Genomic DNA, 20,026 nt, shown 5'->3' with positions numbered 1-20,026 from the left:
TGCGGTGACGGCAATGGGACGAGGAGAGACCGATAGCTTGTGAAGGTTCTCGTGGTCATCAATGTCCCTTTTCTATCGGAAATACTGCTCGCGCAATTATCGGTCCGACGATGCATCCTACCTATTCACCTCGTAATGCGGAAGAACAATGGATTACCGGGAATGCGAGAATAGAATTACAAAAGAGATCAAAAAAAGTCCGTTCCCGAGTATTCATCTTCGACTTCTCTGCTGATCGACCTCGTCCTCTACTTCATCTTCCTCGGCCCCAAGATCAAAGATGTCTCCCTCGTGCCTCGATTCTTGATCGTCATCTTGATCGTCCCACGGGTTTGAATCTCTCCTCGAGGTACTGGCTGGACCATTTCTTCCCCCTCTCGGTTCTCCGTTGGATTCCCGAGACGGTAACAACCCTCTCTCGAGTCTGTCACTATTGTCGTATTCGTCTCGGTCGTGGTCGTGGTCGGAATGGTCGGAATCGTCATCTTCTTCTTGATCGAATTGACCCATGCGTACGTACAAGCGTCTCAATTCCTTGTCCCTCCTGGCGTCCCTCGCACGTTTCCAACTCGACCACAACCCGAGTCCAGACCCGAACAAGTTGGCAAACACGTCTCCGAATTGAAACGTCTTGTACGGCAACAAGGATTGAACAAACTCGCTGCAGATCCCTCCAACTGTTTCAGAAGAAAATATCGTCAGGACTCGAGCTGGATTAATTTCGACGGATAGACACAGAACAAGAGGTATGAACGTACCGATACAACAGACTGCAAACGTGAGTATTTCGTTGAACCACCTCCAACCGACAAACACTTTTCTCGCATGATCTTCAACGACCCAAATGTGATAGAACGTTGTCGTCGCGAACAAGAAACACACAAAGTGCAACACCTTGTCCGAGAATGGAACCGAAGGCGGCGCGAGATGGGTAGCGAGTGTAGGATGAAACCCGAGGACCGACAAGATGGAGAGTGCGACAAATGTAGTCAACAGGAAGAACTGTTGCCAAGGCGTATGTCTTTCAGCTTGCTGTACCCCCTGACGAGAGGAAACCAGGTGAGAGAGAGAGACCAGATCGTACAGGTCGAATGCGAAGGGGTAGTTGTGCAAGTCTGACCGAGAACATGCACACTCGTTTTGCATCGGTGAACCCTCGAACCCGTCGTAGTCGAGCCAGGAACTGGGAGAACGGGTTGGATGATTCGAGTCCGACTGCGGACGAGCGAGTTCGATCTGAAGGGAGTCGGATTGGAGCGACCATCCTTGCGAAGACAAGCTACGCGTCGTCTACGTAAAGACGCTAGTCGGATTGGAGGTGGAGAGAGCAGTAGATCAAACGACGTCGGTGAACAACGTTCGCAGCGCGCGTTGGCGTTGCTACTGTTTCGCATTCGACACTTTTTGAACTTCGACACCATGTTTGCGACGACTAGATCTACCCTGATACCGCGAACGTACTTTGCTCGGGCCAGGTTGACGACGGTTGCAGCGACTCGACCATCATCTCCGACCGCCCCGCTCGCAGCTCCTTCGACTCCTTCCAACCCTTCGACTCCCTTGGATACTGTACCTGAACTTGAGGTACCTCCTCCACTTCCAGCAGCTCTACCCGAAGCGAGTTCTGTCAGGTCTCAACAATCGATTCAACAACCCGTCGGTGCATTCCGAGGAGGGTAAAGCTGAACTTCTTTCCCTTTCTAGTCCGTACTTGCTTGTTGCTGAATTATAGGCAAAACTTATGCAGGCTGATCGGGTTCTTGTTGGGATTGACCGCCGTTGGTACTTATGGGTACTACTCGCTCTTGTCCGACTATTCGAAAGCTTCCCAACAACTCCTCCTCTCGGTTCAGGAACTACAAGAATCGACTCGAATCGTACGTTTTCTTCCTACTTTCAAATAGGACACGATCTCGAAACATTCTTTTTTGTGTATCTTTAGGTTACGAGTCAGTTGGACAAGATCAATCAACTCGAAGATCGGATACAACGTCTAGAACCCAAAATGGTCGACAAGAAGGAATTAAAGTCAATGAGAGAAGAGTACAAACGGTTGACTGAAACTCAACATTTGGATCTCATCAATTTGAAAGCTCACGTTTGGTCAATCGGTCAGTCTCTCAGACGAAGGGCGAAAAAGATTCAATATATATCTCTAACAATCTTTTTCCGGGAGCAGAACAAGATTTGGTCAATCTCGACAAACGCAATCAGTTGGAACGCAAGAACCAAGTCGTCACAGTGAGGATCTGATCTGAGATAGAGAACCTCGCGGGAAAAGACTTTTTGCTTCGCGCCAGGAAAGAATACTCTGTCCTATAGATGACTTGCGTAGAGGGGGAAACCTTGATGCAGAAAAAAAAAACCCCCGCAACACTGCATTCAAATCGTCGTTTTCGCAAGTAGAGGAGAATCTAGACTTGAGATGGTGTTCCTTATTCGCAGACTCGAGAAATCGCTCGTCTCATAGAGTGAATGAGGGCTTCCAATAGACGACGGGGATAAACAAAGTATGCTACAAATCTAAAATGAGAGGGATACAAGCGCCGAGCATCGATCCTTATACATGCTGATTATGTACTAGGAAGAGTACAAGTAGCGAAGAACGACGAGGCGATGGGGCAACTTTCCAAGGGAAAGCGGGTATATAGAGATAGAGGAGAACGGGTTTCATTCGGTATCCATTTCGACCTCGACCGCGCAGTCGACACTGACGATCCAAACCTTGTTACGTTCCTGACCGAGAGGTTCGTACGTAAACTCTTTCGCAGAGAACAAATCTTCCGGATCCTTCTCCTCGTCATCGTCGGCGGCTTCGTTTTGTGCTTCTTCTTCCAAGATTGGCAGTTCGTTGATATCTTGCTCGTCATCTTGATCTTGTACTTGATCGTTCTTGATTCCCGAGAACGATTCAGGACGGAGTTTCGAGGGTCTCGACGTAGGAAGCGAATGCGCAGTAGAATTGAGAGACGAGGCAGAAGATGAAGCGGCTGAGGAAGCTGTCGTCATTTTGTGGCCATACTGTTTGCGATTCCTTGCAACGGTCGTCGCCGACGACGACGAAGAAGACGACGTAATTGAAGCTTGGGAACTGTCTTTGAGTTCATCCTCGTCCTCGTCCGCAAGTGCCGCCGAACGCAACCTCGACTCGTCGAGTCCTCCAAGTGGTCTGAACTGCGGTGGTGCTCGTTTCTCCAATTCGACGCCGCTGTCTTCATTGTTCTGGAAATCGGCTTCCTCGTCTCCTTCGGAATCTTCTTCTCCCGATCGTTTCCACGGTTTCCACCAAGGCTTCGTCTCTGCCTCATCGTCTTCTTCCTCCTCATAGTCACTAGATTTTGAAGATCCTGTAGCAGTCGAGGTCGAGGCAGTTAAAGTCGAGGTGCGCGGGCTCGCAGCGCCTTTTGTGATGCGGTCCAGTCGATTCTGACCCGCAAGGAGGCTCGGTCGAACGTTCGTCACTGCAACAGAACCGGTCGCTTGGGGGGATCGTGACAACGATGACGGAGTAACCTTGCGATCTTTGGACGCGACTGAAGTTGCGCTCGCGAGTGGAGAAAGAGGAGACGAGTTTGACGAGAGCTCGAGTACGAGTGCCGACAGTTGACGACCGTACACGCATCCCGAGTCGAGTCCGATCGAATGGTTCTGAACTTGCAACCCTTGACTCGCCCAGTGTCCGTACACGATTCCGACCGTTTGTCCCGGTTCGGCAACACCTTGTTCGAATTCTTGCATGCCGTTCTCCCACACGCTCCACCAGGGTTGACTATTTTTGCCAGCTTTGCGAGATTTGCTGCTCACTTGCCATTCCGTCGCTGGGCCTTTCACGTTCGAATGTTGTCCCGAGTGTGAAGCGGGATGTACGAGCGAGAGCGTGCGCAAGTTCAAAAGGGTGAAAGGATCCGTGTTCTGCGGGTTCAATAGGAGCGAGCCTCGCAAAGTCGATTCAAGCGACTTGGCGGTCGAAGCGGCGGGCACGAAAAGGGACGAAGAAGTCGATTCAAGCGTCGATCGGGCGAGAGAGGAGGAAAGGGACGAGAAGGAGGATTCGGGTGTGTCGGTCCAAGGAACTGTCCAAAGTCGAAACCGATCAGTACAGGGCGACAAAAAACTGCCTACGATTAGGACACTCACCCATTCCAGCGTGAACGACAAAGCTGTTGAGTTCTTCAATCCAGAGGGTCAGAGGCAGACTCTCGAGGTATGCGACGTCCTCCGCTTGCAAGTGTCGCGCAATTTCGAAATGCTCCGAGCCCCATTCCCAGCCCGTTGGAACCTTGATCCCGAGTCGACTACGTTGGGCATGTCCGAGATTCGGATCAAGGTGACCATAAAGCGGACCGAGCAGAGTCGTGTTCGTGGAGGACGAGAGTTTTGACTTGGACGGGTATCCAGACGGGACTGCAGAAGCGACCCGTGTCGAGGCAGCCGAGAACGAGTCTGACGAGGATGCCTGAGGGCGCTGTCCGAAAGGTCTTCTCCGATCGGTAGCCTTGACTCGTGCACTGGAAGTTGTTGCCGATGATGTAGTCGAAAAGTAATCATCTTCTTCGTAGGCAGGTGCAGTAGTTTCAGCGTTGTCTTCATAGTCTTCGAGTTCTTCTAGATTATCGTCGTTTGCTTCTGGCGATTCTGCATTCGAAGACAGCCAGTCGTGCAGCCAATCCCGTTTTTCTTTTCTCGGCTGAGGTGCCCGGAGTTTAGCGCTCCTCGCATCCCGCTGGGTATCCCAGGATCCTCGTTTGCTCCTGTAATCGCCAACAGGTGCTTGCAGTAGCTTCGCAGTCTTGCCTTTGGCTGCACCGCCATAAGTAGCGGACTCGTCAAGATCGTCTGCAGGCGCGGCAGCGGTTTGATTGAGCGGTCCAAGTTCGTTCATCCAGTTCCTCCATTCGAGAACTTTCTGATCGTGATTGCCTCGAACTCCTTTCGCGCCAAGTTTGCGCAATAGTGCGATCGTCGTGAGCGAGTTGTCGAGTGTCGATTTCGAAAGAATGTCACCCGTGTGGACAAGAGTGTCATGCGACGGAGTGTACGAGATGCGATACAGCAAGCGGAACAGCGAACGGTGAGTTCCATGCAAATCACCTGTCCCAAGCGGATCAGCTAGGTGTTTCGCCTGACAACGGAGGAGACGTATCCTGGCGACTTACCGACGACGATCAGCCGACCATTCTGTTTAGACTGCGAGAAATAGGACGATTTGGTTTTCAAAGATGGAAGCGTGTCGTGCCAGCGGTACGAGGAGAGATTGCCAGCATCCGCGAGTTCGGTAATGGCCTTCATGCGGGAGGGAGAGAACGATCCGTACGTCATGTTGCGGTGCAAAGTGGAAGGACGAAGTTTCGAAGATGACGAGAGTGACGGGCGACTCGCGAGCGAGGAAACGGAAGATGCGAGCGGCCGGGCTTTCGCAGAGAGGAGACTCTCGATGCTGTTCGAGGCTGACGAGTTCAATTTCGACAGAGACGCGATCTCGCTCGTGTTCTTGTTGGTTGAACCAGCCCAGGTCTCTTCTTGCTTCGAAGTCCAGGTTTTCCAGTCGCCCCAAACGCGCTCGACGTCCCGTTTCTGTACCCATCCCGCTACGACGGCATACAGGATCAACGCTGTACTGCTCACAACCATGAACAGGAACAGGATCCTGCATTTCGAGCGTTCCCGAGTCTTTGTTCGAGTCGAGGCATGCGAAGCACGACGCGGACCTGACGCCAACAGTCCGTCCTTCTCTTCGAGCTCATCCTCTCCTGAACCGGTAACGGGTACGGCCGAATGGTGAGAAACGCTCGCAGCTCGCGGTGGTTGTCGAGAGTTGGACGACGTGAACAGCGAGATGTCCTGGCCTTCGTTCCCGGGAAGGCTCGAGTAGTGCAGAGCCGCGGACGACGTGCGACGATGAAGTCCACTACTCATGCTGTGCGCAATCTACAGTCAGGGTATGTAAGCCTCATATTGGGTTGCTAGGATCGGGGCATCGACAACGTACAGTCTAGAAATCTCAGGCAGCTCCGGCTGGACACACAGAAGCAGAGATTGACGCAAGCAGTATGTGGGTCGAACCGGCGAGCAGCAGGAAGCGCGGAAGTAGAGCGAAAAGAAACGCAGGAGCAAGCAATGAGCGAATTCTGAGCCGAGAACAAGCGCTGACGAAGGGGCGGGGAGAGACTTTGAAAGAACGGAGCGAGACAAGAGGAGCCGACCCGGATCAGGAAAGTGGCTGGGCGGCTCAGGGGAGGCCTCGACCTACACCTCGTCCTGCTCGGATTTCAGACTTTCACCGCGGAGAAAGAAAGAACTTTGAAACTGATTTTCATCTGTAGAGCCTATACGTTCAAGTTGCTATCAGAAGGTCTACAGCGAAATGCAAAGCACTTTTGAGCGTCAGCCAGAAGTCGAGCCGGATGATTCACCGCCTTCTAGTCGGACTCTCTGCTGCCTCTCAGTCCACGTCTACGAATCGTTCACCAGCACACAGACACTCCAACCAAGCTCGACTAGATCCTCAGTGAGTTCCAGACCAAACCATGGATGGTGGGACCGGTGTCTGTTCCCCCTCCTTCGAACATTTCGGACCCCCGAATTCCCGGCGCGCAGTCGCACCCGCTTGACGAGCCGGCGAGGTGCATCGCGATCAGGAGGCGGATCTCGATGGCATGGCGTGTCCTCGGAGAAAGCTGTACCCAACTGACGCAATTCTGCTGGTGCATCCGCCGCAAACTTCCTCCAGCCTGCCTCTCCCTGAACCGACCTTTTGCCAGATCCGTCTCGACACGCAATGCTGCGACTAGCCTCGACTTCCACCAGCCGCATTCCGGCGGCGTTTTCTCCATTCTCGGCCCGGCAAGCCGCTTCGTTTCACTCGACTCGCTTTGCGCTGCTCGAGGCGGAACCTCGTTCCTCGCAGCCTTCTGCATCCGACCCTCCGCCGCACAACCTGACCCCGGCCGCTCGCAGACGGCTCGAACCAGCTTCCGACTTTTCATCGTCGACCCCGTCTCGTACACCCGGCCCGAACCCGATCTCACCCCCACCTGATCAAGCCCGGGTCACGAAACGGCGCATCACGTCGGTCACCGAGTTGCCCCCTTCGTTTGGCAGGAACCAGATCATCGAAGTACCGTCAGAGGTTCAACGAGACCTCCAAGACGTGCTGCACGCGTTCAAAGCACCCGTCCGGTTCGCATTCGCGTACGGCTCGGGCGTCTTTCGACAGAAAGGGTACGCCGCCGATGTGAGTTGCCAACCTACACAACGGTCAATTGCATTGTACGAGTCGGAAGGAAGCTGACGAGTTCCAATCACGTTGTTACGGTTAGGACAAACCGCTGCTTGATTTCGTGTTTGCCGTCTCGCATCCTTCGCATTGGCACGCAATCAACATGCAGCAACATCCGGAACACTACTCTGGACTGATGCGACTGCTCGGATCGAATGTCGTGTCGTGGCTGCAAGAGAAAGGGTTGGGTGCCGAAGTCTGGTTCAATGTCGAGGTGGATGTCAATGGCAAGGTGCGCTCTTTCCAACCTTGACCTCAGATCGCTCTGCCCTGACTTGGTACGTTGTATCGAATAGACGGTCAAGTACGGCTGCATCTCGGTCGACGCGCTGTGTCGAGACATGCTCGACTGGGAGACTCTCTACATCAGTGGTAGGACTCAGAAACCTGTACGTGGACGTCTTCGTTGTAACAAAGGTCCGGTAGACTGAGCCAGACCATGACGAGGGAAAACAGGTCAAAATCTTGTCAGACGACGCTCGAGTACGACTCGCGAACCAGGTCAACCTCGCTTCGGCACTGAGAACCTCGCTCCTCCTCCTGCCGGAATCCTTTACCGAGGTTCAACTGTTCGAGACGATCGCCGGCTTGTCGTACCAGGGCGACTTCCGCATGAAGGTCGGCGAGAACCCCCACAAAGTGCGCAACATTGTCGCAGCCCAACTGCCAGCGTTCCGGTCTTTGTACGGAGGTCTGCTCAAGAGTTTCTGGAAGAGCGTCCACACGATTGGAGAAGATGGGGAAGGGGTCAAGTTGATACGGCAGGACCTGAGCAACAGCGTGCGGGCGAGCACGGCCAGTCGGCTACCGAAGGGACTCCGGGACAAGCTGCTCGGTCACTACGAACGGAAATGGAACCTCGAAGGAGCGATTGCGTTGAGCAAGGCCAAGTTGGTCGGCAGCCCGGACAAGACGGCCGAAGCTTACGCGGCGAAAGACGAGGAAGGTCGGATCGACCTCGACCAGCAGAAACTGTGGGAGCGCATCGTTGCAGATGAAGAATTCCAAGCGATAGTCTCGAAGAGTGAGTTCCCTCTCGACGTCTGATCTCGAGATCAAGTTCCCGCTCATGCACCACCTCCGGTCCTGCCAGGCATCGGTCAGATCGTCGCTCGTCCGACCTTCAACCAGTCTCTGAAAGGGATCCTTTCAGCCGGTATCCTCCGTTCGCTCCGTTACGTGATCCCCAAACTTCGCAAAAAGTTCTCTGCCGCCACTTAAGTAGACACTCGCTTCCTTTCGCATGGTTACGTCTCTCCGTTTTTTCGCCTTTCCCGAACCACAAACTTCAGTCCTCGACAAGTCTTACTCTCAAGGCCACCCTGTATTCGCCTCCACTGTCCGAACTACACTTGTGCAATTACCAAGAAAATCATCGAGTTTTCAATGCCCATTCGCGTGCTTCCTTCTGCGTTGGATGGTTCGGGGTTATCTGTGATCCTCGCCGTTGCGGTATCTTCCAGAAAAAGAGCGAGAAGACTCCGCAGCCGCATGCGCAGCGCGTTCTTCGCACGGTTCTCTTATCTTCTCGAGGCGCGAGCGGCACGGCTATGGCGAATGCACGCAGGTCTTCAGCAGTTGGAATCATTGGTGTCAAGCTGAAGCGTCTGCGTGGTTGTGGTCGAAACCGTCGCGATCAGACGCGTCGTTGACGCGTCTCTCAACGTTTGATCAAAAACATTATGTTCAATTATGCATGCATTGTCTGCTCTCTTTACGCCTCACTCGCAACCTCTCACCATCATCCGACTCTTGTCTTGTTTCCCCCCTTCCGAGGGGTGGTGAGATCTCACCTCCGACTCGTCGCTCGCTTTCCTTACAATCGAATCCGAGATGTCACCACCTACCTCGTCGCGCGTCCAAGCCCGCACGGATACCAGATCCTCAAGTCAGATCCTCGAACCCGCTGCACAACCACTACTACCGCAATCCCACGCGTACGAATCAGCGAATACAGCGATTCGTGCCTCGTCAACTCGCAGCAAGTCGTTCTCGTCGTCTACAACGAAGCGGAGAAGGACGCACCTCTCGATTTGTTTGGCACTCGTGGGGATCGTGATCCTCTCTGTAGGATTCTGGGACCACGAAACTGCCGAAATCGACAGTCAAGACGGGACCCGAAACTCGCGTCTACTCGAATGGAGAGAATGGGCTCAGCGGCAGAGTCTTGGCGTCACGAAAATGCATCTCGGATGGGGTTGGAACGGCACAGATGAAGAAGACATCGTGCCTGTCGACCGTCCAGAATCGACCAAAGACAATCTCGATATTGCAGAGGAACCAGCGCAAGGAGAACGGATACCATTCGCAGATGCAAAGCCAGCGGAGACTATCGAGCAAGATGCAGTACAACAGAGTACGTCGGTACAGACCATGAACGTACGACCGTTTGATAGGCCTCCATCCAGAGATCCCAGTATAAAGTACCTCTCGTTTGAGAATCATTCTGGTTTCCATAATCGTGAGTCAATGATTCCTGGACCACAGAGTACCATCAAACTGATGGATCACGAAATTGCAGAGCGAAAATCCCTGGTCAACGCGCTCGTGCTTGCCAAATTGCTCAACCGCACGTTGCTCCTCCCGCCGGCTCGACTCGGCAATGCTATTCCGTGGGGCGCTGGCACAGACCTCACAGACAAAGTCGTATTCTCGGAGGAATGCAAAGCCGGTCAACACCCAGACCTGCCAGTCGCGCGCTCGACCAACTCGCATCTGATTGCCGAACGGAAAGAATGCGATGACCCGCACAAGTGGACCTATGTCGGTTGGAGCTGGTTGATCAATCCCCAACTGTTCAAAGATCGCCAACTCGTCGATAGGTGGAACTCGTCTCACAGCTGGTTCCAACTCGAGCTCGAACACGGCGGACTCGGACTCTCGCCAGAGGATGTTCATGTTTTTGCCGACGAGGAGCGTCGATCCTACCAGATCTACGATTCGAGACAAACGCCAACTCAGCTGGGACTGTTTCAGTCTCGAATCGACCTCGACGACCTCCTCGAAGGCCCGATCGCGCAGAAACGCCTCTTGCAGTTCGGAAGTCTCTTCAGTGGCTCGAGGCTCAACCTCGCCAACGAGGAGAACCAGCGCGATTACGAGAAGACTTTCAATGGTGTCGTGATTGAAAACGAAGGGCTCGATGCAATCAGTGATGCGGTCAAGGAGCGTCTTGGAAGTTATGTCGCCGTGCACGCACGAACAGGAAGTCAAGAGAGAGCCAGCATATTTTATGCGAGTTGTTCTTTGCGCCAAACTCGATCCGCGAACGCAAGTACTGACTCCTTTCCCTCTCGCCCGCTCTACAGAAAAATGCGCGCCAGAACATGGTGTCAATCTTCCGCAAGCTCACCCACAACGTGCTCGGTATCAAAGCGAGGGAGATTGATCGCATGATCGCCGAATCGGCGGACAAGAACGCTAGGACCGTTCGCCGCAACCCTACATCCGCCACAACCCCCGCACTCTGGCAAGACGACGTCGAGGAGTCGTTCATCGAGATCGTTAACCCGATACAAGGCTTCTCTCGCCGCCAGCTCGAGCCTCGAGCTCGTAAGGGTCAACCTTCGCAACCGCTTTCGACCTCACTCCACTGTCGCAAAGCGCTGTGGCCCGCGAATGACAAAGTGCTCTCTCGACTCAACACTCCCCTGTACATAGCAACCGATGCTCGATCTCCTACTACCGAACCTTCGCTCCGACTCTTTTTCGATTGGTTCCCCTGTGCATTCGTCTTGTCCGACTTTACGGAGGCAACTCCTGGAGTCAGTGACAGTGCTGTACCGGCGCTGGCGCGGTTGGCGGCGGGCACAGAGGCGGAATGGATCAGTGACTTTGACCGATCCGAGATGGCCAAGTTCCTGTACCCCTTCCTCGAAGCCGAGGTTCGTTGCCTTTTGACTCGTTCACACTTTCTGAGCAATGCCACTAATCTCGATGTCGAGGACTTTCACGTGTAGATTGCAGCCAGGGGAGTCGAAACTATCGGGACGCCCCAATCTACTTATTCGGGTTACACCGCGGGGATCTTGCACCAATATTACGAAGCTCAAGGCATGGTCGCTCCTTGGAACAACACATAGACATGTTATCACTGTCGGAGACGATCCGAAGCAGTGCTGGACGCTGGTTCGGACGCCTCAATATGTATACAATATATTTTTCGGTCGAGGAGGGCCTCATCCATATCCCTGATGTCGTATCTGCAATCGAATAGAGATGAAATTGAGAAGTGACCGCAGTATTCTAGGCGTGTGGCACACCCACGATAGCGCTCAAGAGAAAGCTGACGACAACTCCTTCTGGCGGATTGTGACGCTTGAGACTGACGTCCAAGCGCGCTCCTCGGAGCTGGAAAGCAGTCTGGATCTCTCTCGGTGTCGTCACTTTGGGCGCGCAGAACTGGATTGCAGATCCATTCGGATACAAAAGTGATGCCGATATGTGCGTGTCATGCTTTATTCGCTTCGGCTTCCGGGTTGGAGAAAAATCCGGGACGCTCCAAGTTTGATCAGAAATGCTGGGTCGGGCAGACAATAAGATTTCATTGCGACTACGCCGATCTTCGGGCGAGCCCAGCGAACTGAAAAGAACTCATAGGTGCGCAGGGACCCGGCTCGCTCTTACAGAATCTAGATTCGACATTCTTCGCCCTTTGCGACGTCGGGATGGGCAAAGACTACCAGAGGGTGTGATTTTGGAAAGTACAGCTAGCTCTAGGATGTCTGCCTTGGAGACGGTTCACTGCGACACCACAGTGTAGCGATTGGAGGAGTGGAAGCCGACAAAAGTAGACGAAGCTGAAATGCGTGCCGATTTTTCGGCGCGCATGCGAGCGAAGAGCGATCGACGGGAGTGCGGAGAAGGTGCGTCGACGTCCGGGATCTGCAGCGCAAAGCACATCGAACAGGCGGAGGGACAAGCGCGAGTGACGACATCAATGACGATCGCCTGCTTCGAGAAGGATGTTCAAGCAGACTCTCCGCAGGCGGTCTCGGCAGGAGCGCTGCGATCATCTTGCGCCCGTCCGCACAAGCGGCTGCACGTCCTGGTCTCCTCGCTCGAGACTGACAGCATCGTAGCGAATAGCCAAAAGTTTTCGCCTCACACCGGCCGTTCTCCGCCCGCAGGAACTTTTTCTCCCCTGTTCGAACCCGCACGTCGCTGCCGACTCGCCTGGGCCTGCTCGCCTTCTCAACTGCGGGGTACGCCTCGCCTTTCGCTGGCATGCCAGGTGCTGGTGGCTACTTCGCGCCAGAGACCGAACTGACTTGATCTCGGTCGTGACCGCTCGACAGCCTCGCCCTCCGCCGCGCGCACGACTTCTCCGCCTCGGCGCCTCGTGCGATCTCGCATGAGCGCTACCGGGCCTCTCGAGGCCCCTCTAGCCGTGTTGCCCGCGCCGAAAGACCAGATGTCGACCTCGATCGTCCGATCTGTGGTGGACCTGGTCGCATCTGCTCCCGACGAGAAAGGCTCGACCCCACCGCTCGACGAAGGCCTGTCTACCGCGAAGCCGTCTCCGCCGCCACTGTCCAGCAACGGGGTCGCCGAGCTCTTGCAGAAGGCTCTCACGCTCAAGGATGGCGGTGAACCCGCCGAGGCGAGAGAGGGTGAACGGACTCCAGGCAAGTGCATTGTTCTCAACTGAGACTGTCTAGAGTGGCAGAGCTGACTCTTCGGAACCGGTATCACAGGGACGCATTCCAGGGCGTCGACCGATCTAACCGCGGTCGAGCGGATCCGGACCTCGCCTACCGAGTCTGCAGCTTCTCAGCGGGGAGACAGCTCGTCGCAACCGTCTGTGAGCAGGAACAATTCGCTCGTAAGTCTCGCTTCTGCTCCAGGTCCTGGCGTCCGTGGGCTGACTTTCGGTGAATCAGTCCTCGGAACCGCCTCGGTCGCACGAACCGCCAATTACTCGACGCCCCTCCTCTCGTCCATACAATCCCACGCAGCCAAGTCACCAACATCATCGCATCACTCCGCCCCAGGGATGGCACTCTATCTCGCCCACGGCCTCCTCGGACGGGACAAACTATCCGCTGAGCCTCAACTCGTTGCGTCAGGGGTATCATCCGACATACCCGTATAGCTCGCCGCAAGGCGGAGGAACCGGGCATGGCCGATCAGGGCCCGAACACCCTACGGCGAAGCCGCCGTTTCTTGCCGGACAACCGCGACACCCTTCTCAGATCTCGCAGGTCTCGCAGATCTCGGACCAGTCGGCAGGGTACTCGACCGGTTCACCATACTCCTCGTCGTCCTCGCTCTGGTACCAGCAATACGCCAGTGCTGTGACGACACCCTCGAGCTATCCAGGTCCGCTCGAAGGTGGCATTCCATTCGCGAATGACACCTCGCCTGAAGCTTGCCCCGATGTTGGCAGCCCTCAGGGTATGCTCTCTGGTTATGTGCATGACGCGCCGCCTTACCCTGCTGCGCAACATTACAATGAGCCTCTGAGCCATCCGGCGTCGCCTCCACATCCTTACCAGCCAGTCTACTTCGCGGCACCTGCCCAACGTAGCCACTACGCTCCACTACCAAACGCACAAGCACCTTCGAACGCATACACGGACGTTCCAGGGTACTCGGGCGTGGGACGGCACCAGAATCAGATAGCATACCCGATCTCATCTGCTCCGGTGCTGGCGCATATTGGGCATACAGCAGAGCACGTTGGTGCAAACCAAATGAGCTACATTGCTCGGCATGAAGAGCCCAGCTGGCGGCAAGCTTCGCAACAGACCCTCGTCCCCAGTTATCCTTATCAGCCCTACACCCCGTATCCACAAGCGTGGCCGGCGTCGCAACAACACACGCGCGACAATCGCCGACCACAGCCAGTGAATCAGTCGGGATTACAGACGCACAACTCTGGCAGCAATCACGTGGCGCAATTCACTCCGAATGCTTATCGACCTTTCCGGCCCCCTCCCGCCATTCCGCCTCGGCCTGGTGCCAGTGTTCCGCTCCCTCCGAAAACAGTATCTCCGCAGAGCACGTCAATCCCAAAGGTATACTCGCCGCCGAAGGAAGTGTCTCGCGGAATGCTAGCCTCGACTCGCCTCCGCGAAGCTGCACGTGCACAAGGAGCAAAGCCCGCGCGGGCTACGCGGGATCCAAAGGGTCGAGTAGCACCCAAGAAGGGCAACCTCCCGAAACCTCCAGCCCATTCACCTTTCGCACTCTGGTGCGTCTTCCCCCTCGTGTTGTCACTTCGAGCTGATCGCTGACCGCCCTAAATCTGCCCCAATAGGGTCGGTAACGTGCCTTCCGATGCTTCGCATTCTGAACTCTGGCAGTTCTTCGTGACAAGGCCCTCGCCACACGCAATGGGGATCATCTCGTCTGACAACATTGATCTCGACACACCCGGCGTCGAATCGATTCATCTCATTGCTCGATCAAACTGTATGCTTCTGCTCTTTCCGGTGGCTCTGTTGCGCGCTTGGGACCTACAAGCCGCTGACTGCCTGCTTGCTCGCTTTGGTTTCGCTGCGCTATCTCGTTCACAGGTGCTTTTGTGAATTACGTCTCGGAAATACACCTTCGTCACGCTATCACGGTTGCGAACGGCTTGTCTCTTCGCCCGAACGATCCTCGCTGCAAGACCTTACTCTGCCGAGTTCGCAAAGAGGAGGACGAATCGAAAACCGGTGTTGGTGCGCAGCGCGTTGGCGGCATTCACAAAGCTTTCGTCAAGTTGCAGCGCGAACGTATGAACGAAGCCGAACAGATCCTTCGGCTCAAGATCGACGAGCAAGGTTCCGAGCCCAAATCTTCTGCTACGAAAGCTTTCGAGAAACGTCGGGAAAGTTCGAGCAGCGTATCCGCCGGCACTACCAGTACCAACAGTAGCTTCTTCGCCAAGCATTTCGAGAAGCGCTGGTTCATCATGAAGTGCGTAATCAGGATCTGGCCATATCGTGCAAGACAGGACTGACTCTGGTCTACTTCTGTACCGAACAGGAGTCACGACGAAGCTGATCTGAAACTGTCCGTTGAGAGCGGATTGTGGGCGACACAGCCTCACAACGAGGTGGGCAATTTTTTCGACGCTACTCGGCAAAAGTGCCCGAAGCTAATGTTACCACGAACCCAATCAGCCTGTGCTTCAGCAAGCTTTCCGCACTGCCAAAGATGTCTACCTCGTCTTCAGCGCGAACGGCAGTGGCGAGTGGTACGGATACGCGCGAATGAGCGGTCCTATCGCCTCGGTCGCGTCGGGCAAAGGTTCCCGTCCGTCATGGGGCTCTTCGGGACCGATCTCGGCCGGAGACTCGTCAGTCTCGTCGACGTCGCTTTCGATCCCGTCGCAGACGATACAAGAGGACGCCGAGGACGCTGAGCCTAACTCGTTCCCGTCTTCCGGAACCATCCTCTTGACGCCTTCCGAACATCGCCTCACACAAGCTTCGCCTGCGAGTCTGTCCCCTTCAACCGCGCCTCTATCGAATCGGGAGGCCGAACATCGTCATGGAGGTTCCTATCCGATCAAATTACCCAGTGAGATCAATGCCGAGGCTCGACAAGAAATGGCCCTCGAACAGGAGCTCATGGCGTTCGTCACGGCGAGGAACCTGCACCTGCCGCCCGAAGTCGCCGAAGCAGCACGTAAAGCTGCGACGTACGATTCTGGTACGGCAGCCAAGAAAAACCGCGCCGCGAATGAGGAAGTACCACCGGGCACTCTCCGAGACGCCATCAGGCGCATCGACACGCTGACAGGCGAAGAAGAAGTCGTCAGAACGGATCACGATGATGGGTAAATCAGCAACTACCCTTCTTGCTCCTATGCGACCGAGCTGACCAGTGTCCGCCTGATTGACAGCCGTAAGCCCGCTCGATCAGGATCGAGTTCGACTTGGGGAACTCCCTTCGCGGTCGAATGGATCAAGGTGTAAGCTTGCAGTCTGATGTCGTCAGAGATTCCGCAAATTCTGACACTGGTAAACCTGCTACAGCACCCGACTGCCCTTTGTGCGAACTCGACACATCCGCAATAGCTTCAACGGCAATCGGGAGATCAAAGTCAGCCGCGATGGTCAGTCATACTCGCTTGTTCATGCTTCTTCTGCAATTCTCCTTTTTGACTCAATTGGACGGTTCACTCGAAACAGGAACCGAGGTTGAACCTGCTGCAGGACAAGCTCTCATCGACGAATTTGATCAGTCACAAGACGCCACCAAACCTGAACACTCGCCCGCCTCCTCGGCTGGCATGCCCATCCCGCCACCCTGACAGTCGTTCCAACCCCCCGACGAGTCCTACTCGTGCCTCTTGTCTCACCCAAAACCCTAGACCTCCCACGACCACAAACGTCGAAGGCTAGTCAACAGGATAAAGGGAACGAAGTCCTCCCCGTTCTGCGAGCGCGAATCGATGTAGAATAATTCGTTTTTCACCTCGCGGTCGCACGGGGTTACTCCCTCCCTTTAACCTCTTTTCCTCTCTATTCAACTCTATCCTATCCTCTATACCTTTCCCTATGATACCCTCATAAACGGCATTCGCACTGATACCCCGATACACGAATAAACCTCTTGATTCTTTTTTCCCTCTTCTTCTCCCCTGTCGATCCTCATACGTTTTTTTGCGGAACCCGACTAGAGAAGCTGTACCCAAACACCTGAAATTCTGCTCCTGTCTCAATCTCAAGGTTTCGGTTCGAAAGTCGCAAGATTCGCGAGAGTAGAGCAAGAGTGGATAGATTTTATAAACATGTTTTTGTGTGTGGGGGTGGTTGTACAGCTCCTAGAAACGACGAGCAACTAACTACGACGACGAATGATATGATAAAGTAACAGCACATTGAAACAAGGTCCTAAGGAAAAGGAACGGGTTGAAAAGCTCTCGAGAAAAAAAAGCCAAAGATGGGGAAAGTTTGTTGAAAAACAAAGCAAGTTCTGAGAAAGCATGCAACCAACAGGGTTGTTTGTTGTTGTTTTTGCTTTTTAGTCCTTGCCGGAATCGACAAGCTCGTCACCAGTCGCAGCGATTTTCTGAACCTGCTCGTCGTGCAGCACGTTGCGAGGTCCAGTGTAGTGTTTGCGACCTCCGGCAAAGAACCAGATAAAGGAAAGAAGCATGATTCCACCGGTCACCGCCGATGCGTCTACAACCCGAGCGAGAAAGAAAAGTCAGCAACTTTGTGAGTATGAACAGCGTCGAGCGGAGAAGAAAGGGGGCTGACAGTTCATGTTTTCGGCATCGACGGGTCGGATCGTAGGCAGTGCGAGAATGATGACGACGAAAGTGGTCCATGATACGGCAATTCCGTTGACGATCCAACTGAGAGGTCCACGGCCGAGGTGGAAAGGTCCAGGCTTGAATTGAACCTCTGTACAAATCGAGGACAGGCAAGTTCAAAATCAGCAAACTCGTATGTGATCGCGCCGGGAGTACGAGACTAGACGGACCAGGGTGGTCTTGATAGATCATCTTGCAAGCGATAGGGATGATGTAAGACGAGTCCATTCCCATTGCGGCGAGGGCGAAGATTGCATAGACGGCGACAATTGAAGCAAAGACAAGGAGACCCATGAGAGCTGACGGAGAATGTGCAGATGGTCAGCGAAACACCCCTTGCTTGGGAATAGGGTCGAGTCTTGTGCTCACCCGAGATGAAGATGACAAGCCAGACTGCGTTGACGGGGATCTTGTTCTTGCTCATTCGGGTGAAGAATCCTCGGTCGGGCAGTCCGTGGTCGCGAGAGAAAGCGTGGAACGAACGTGCGTTGGCCTGGGTGGCGGTCGTGACGACTTGGAACGCAACGAAGCAGATGAATGCCCAGAGGATGTAGAAGCCCGTAGGACCGACATTCTGTACGTGAGGTGTGAGCAGAAATGCAAGAGACACAGAGAGCTGATAGGCAACGAGTCGTACCTGCCAAATGATTTGAGCGGGAGGGTAACCCGAAACACCGAAGTTTTTAGTTTCGGCCATGTCTCCCGAGCACAAAACGTAGACAATGTTGTAGACCCTGTTCGACACAGCAAATGACTGTATCAGCAGGTGTTGGGGAGCTTGGAATGTAGACTGGATCTCACCATCCAACGATTCCAGTGCCGATGACTGCGACGAAGATGGCGGTCGGAGCAGCGATTTGTGCACGCTTGACCTCTTCACTGATGTGGGCAGTCGCATCGTAGTCGGTCATGGTCCATTGCTGATTGACCAAAGCAGTCGGTTCAGCTGCGTGCGTTTGAAACGTTTCCCTATCGAGAGAAAGCAGACTCACGACAGAGAGGAGACCGAGCAGGAACGTCAAGCCCTGCGAGTTCCAGCCAGAACCGTTGATGTTCTTTGTGAACGTGTACGAGGCCGAGTTCTTGACATCGGTCTTGACCAAGAGGGTGATGATAACGGCAAGGACGGTTCCGAGGTTGAAGAAAACGAAAGTCTGTGTGATCTTGGCCAAGTACTTGGTGCCCAAAGACTGTTCTCTCGATAGGTCGTTAGCGATCTTTTCGATCTCTGGGTAAAGAGGAGTCAGTGCTCACGTTGAGGACACCCTGAATGAGCAAGATGCCGAGGAAGACGAGGTAAGTTTGCCAAGCGTTTGCGACAAACGGTTCAGCGTGAGTCTCGGTTGAGAGTGAGACCTGTTTACCCCGATACAAATTCAGCAATTGAGCAGTTGAGAGTGGCAGCGAGACTGGGAGACATACGGCAGCGAGGATCATCTGGGCCAAACCGAATGCAGTCGAAGCGACACCAGCGACCTGACCCATGAGATTCAGCCAGCCGACAGACCTGCAAGCGCAAACAATATTCAGTGGAGAGCGCGGTAGTCTGATACGGCGCTTGGATCGTACCAGCCCGTAATCGCTCGGTATTTTTTCGGCACCAGGTAAGCGGACGCCGAGTAGAGACCTCCGTTCGTAGGGTATGCCTAAGTAAAGCAAGTGTCAATTTTGAGAAGCTTATTGTGTTGACCCGAGGGAGTAATGACCAACGGAAACGATTTCTGCTCAGGAAGAGGGTCAGCCACTCGTAATGCGAAACATGTGGGTGTGCAGCGACTCACCGGCAATCGAAGTGCCCAGGCAGAAGCACATGAATGTTCCCTACGGACAGTTTTAATATTTGCTTAGGGTAAAGTCTCGATCAAAGAACGCAGAAGAACTGACCAGGAACCAACACCAGACGACTGAAGCAGGACCGCCGAGGGAGAAGGGCGTGCTGAATGTCGTCACGACGGACGATGCGACTGAAGGAGTGAGTCTGAGTCAGTATCGCGGGTCTGGTGCGGGAGAAACGCATTGTTGGCTTGCCTCCCATGATACTGAATGCGAACGAGATGGTCTGTCTCATCGGATCCGACGAGTACAAGTATGTCAGTTACGTGCATCTTGCCTCGGGAGCGTGCAGGCGAGCGTGCGAGTCATTGCTGATTCAAGCCGAACGCGGTGGAGCGGGTCCCACTGTTCCCACATTTTGCCCGAAAGGAACGAGGGTTGGCAGCCGAGACTCACCGACAGGTTGGTGAACTCGCGTTTGAACTCTTGCTTGTATCCCATGCGTGCCAAGATCGCATCATCGCTGTTGGCGAGGCTCGATCCATCCTCCGCGGTGCTACTCTCGAGCGGTGGAGATGGCGCCGAGTCCTTCTCGAGCGAAGTTGATCGCGAGTAATCTTTCTCGCCCGTCGTCATGGTTGCCTTTGGGTACGAGGAGTTCGAGTGGACCGTATCGGTTGTCGGGAGTGGACTGAATGCGAGCGGAACCCTTGCTGCTA

The 20,026-nt window shown here is 54.4% G+C and overlaps 7 protein-coding genes across 7 annotated transcripts; 4 read left to right on the top strand and 3 right to left on the bottom strand.

The window, feature by feature from the left end:
- Positions 1-213: 213 nt before the first annotated feature.
- On the bottom strand, positions 214-1,264 carry JCM15063_005418 (uncharacterized protein; the record flags this gene model as incomplete). Its single annotated transcript, XM_076679552.1, has 3 exons — positions 214-677; positions 759-1,002; positions 1,085-1,264. 3 exons carry the CDS (start codon positions 1,262-1,264, stop codon positions 214-216), a joined length of 888 nt encoding a protein of 295 aa, XP_076533274.1.
- A 155-nt stretch (positions 1,265-1,419) lies between these two features.
- Positions 1,420-2,253, top strand: JCM15063_005417 (uncharacterized protein; the record flags this gene model as incomplete). Its single annotated transcript, XM_076679551.1, has 4 exons — positions 1,420-1,676; positions 1,748-1,877; positions 1,943-2,111; positions 2,180-2,253. 4 exons carry the CDS (start codon positions 1,420-1,422, stop codon positions 2,251-2,253), a joined length of 630 nt encoding a protein of 209 aa, XP_076533273.1.
- A 417-nt stretch (positions 2,254-2,670) lies between these two features.
- JCM15063_005416 (uncharacterized protein) lies at positions 2,671-5,916 on the bottom strand (the record flags this gene model as incomplete). Its single annotated transcript, XM_076679550.1, has 3 exons — positions 2,671-4,073; positions 4,138-5,091; positions 5,157-5,916. 3 exons carry the CDS (start codon positions 5,914-5,916, stop codon positions 2,671-2,673), a joined length of 3,117 nt encoding a protein of 1,038 aa, XP_076533272.1.
- An 862-nt stretch (positions 5,917-6,778) lies between these two features.
- TAM41 (putative phosphatidate cytidylyltransferase) lies at positions 6,779-8,500 on the top strand (the record flags this gene model as incomplete). The annotated part of the gene is made up of 5 exons (XM_076679549.1): positions 6,779-7,234; positions 7,320-7,511; positions 7,576-7,668; positions 7,736-8,303; positions 8,373-8,500. 5 exons carry the CDS (start codon positions 6,779-6,781, stop codon positions 8,498-8,500), a joined length of 1,437 nt encoding a protein of 478 aa, XP_076533271.1.
- Positions 8,501-9,112: 612 nt separating this feature from the next.
- Positions 9,113-11,361, top strand: JCM15063_005414 (uncharacterized protein; the record flags this gene model as incomplete). Its single annotated transcript, XM_076679548.1, has 4 exons — positions 9,113-9,740; positions 9,801-10,468; positions 10,588-11,163; positions 11,239-11,361. 4 exons carry the CDS (start codon positions 9,113-9,115, stop codon positions 11,359-11,361), a joined length of 1,995 nt encoding a protein of 664 aa, XP_076533270.1.
- A 1,271-nt stretch (positions 11,362-12,632) lies between these two features.
- On the top strand, positions 12,633-16,526 carry JCM15063_005413 (uncharacterized protein; the record flags this gene model as incomplete). The annotated part of the gene is made up of 10 exons (XM_076679547.1): positions 12,633-12,910; positions 12,989-13,103; positions 13,237-14,474; positions 14,541-14,695; positions 14,800-15,184; positions 15,254-15,323; positions 15,391-16,049; positions 16,116-16,184; positions 16,249-16,328; positions 16,405-16,526. The coding sequence occupies 10 exons, from the start codon at positions 12,633-12,635 to the stop codon at positions 16,524-16,526; spliced, it is 3,171 nt and encodes a 1,056-aa protein (XP_076533269.1).
- A 713-nt stretch (positions 16,527-17,239) lies between these two features.
- On the bottom strand, positions 17,240-19,943 carry JCM15063_005412 (uncharacterized protein; the record flags this gene model as incomplete). The annotated part of the gene is made up of 15 exons (XM_076679546.1): positions 17,240-17,400; positions 17,479-17,625; positions 17,705-17,833; positions 17,904-18,108; positions 18,172-18,268; positions 18,336-18,454; positions 18,527-18,724; positions 18,789-18,890; positions 18,957-19,041; positions 19,104-19,180; positions 19,245-19,255; positions 19,316-19,355; positions 19,419-19,498; positions 19,563-19,593; positions 19,764-19,943. 15 exons carry the CDS (start codon positions 19,941-19,943, stop codon positions 17,240-17,242), a joined length of 1,662 nt encoding a protein of 553 aa, XP_076533268.1.
- Positions 19,944-20,026: the final 83 nt, after the last annotated feature.

The sequence above is a fragment of the Sporobolomyces koalae genome (assembly GCF_050403365.1).
Source record: "Sporobolomyces koalae JCM15063 DNA, S_koalae_JCM15063T_v1_ctg24, whole genome shotgun sequence".
Taxonomy (NCBI): Eukaryota; Fungi; Basidiomycota; class Microbotryomycetes; order Sporidiobolales; family Sporidiobolaceae; genus Sporobolomyces; species Sporobolomyces koalae.
Note: the sequence above shows the minus strand (reverse complement) of the source record. Positions and strands in the feature narration are given on the sequence as shown.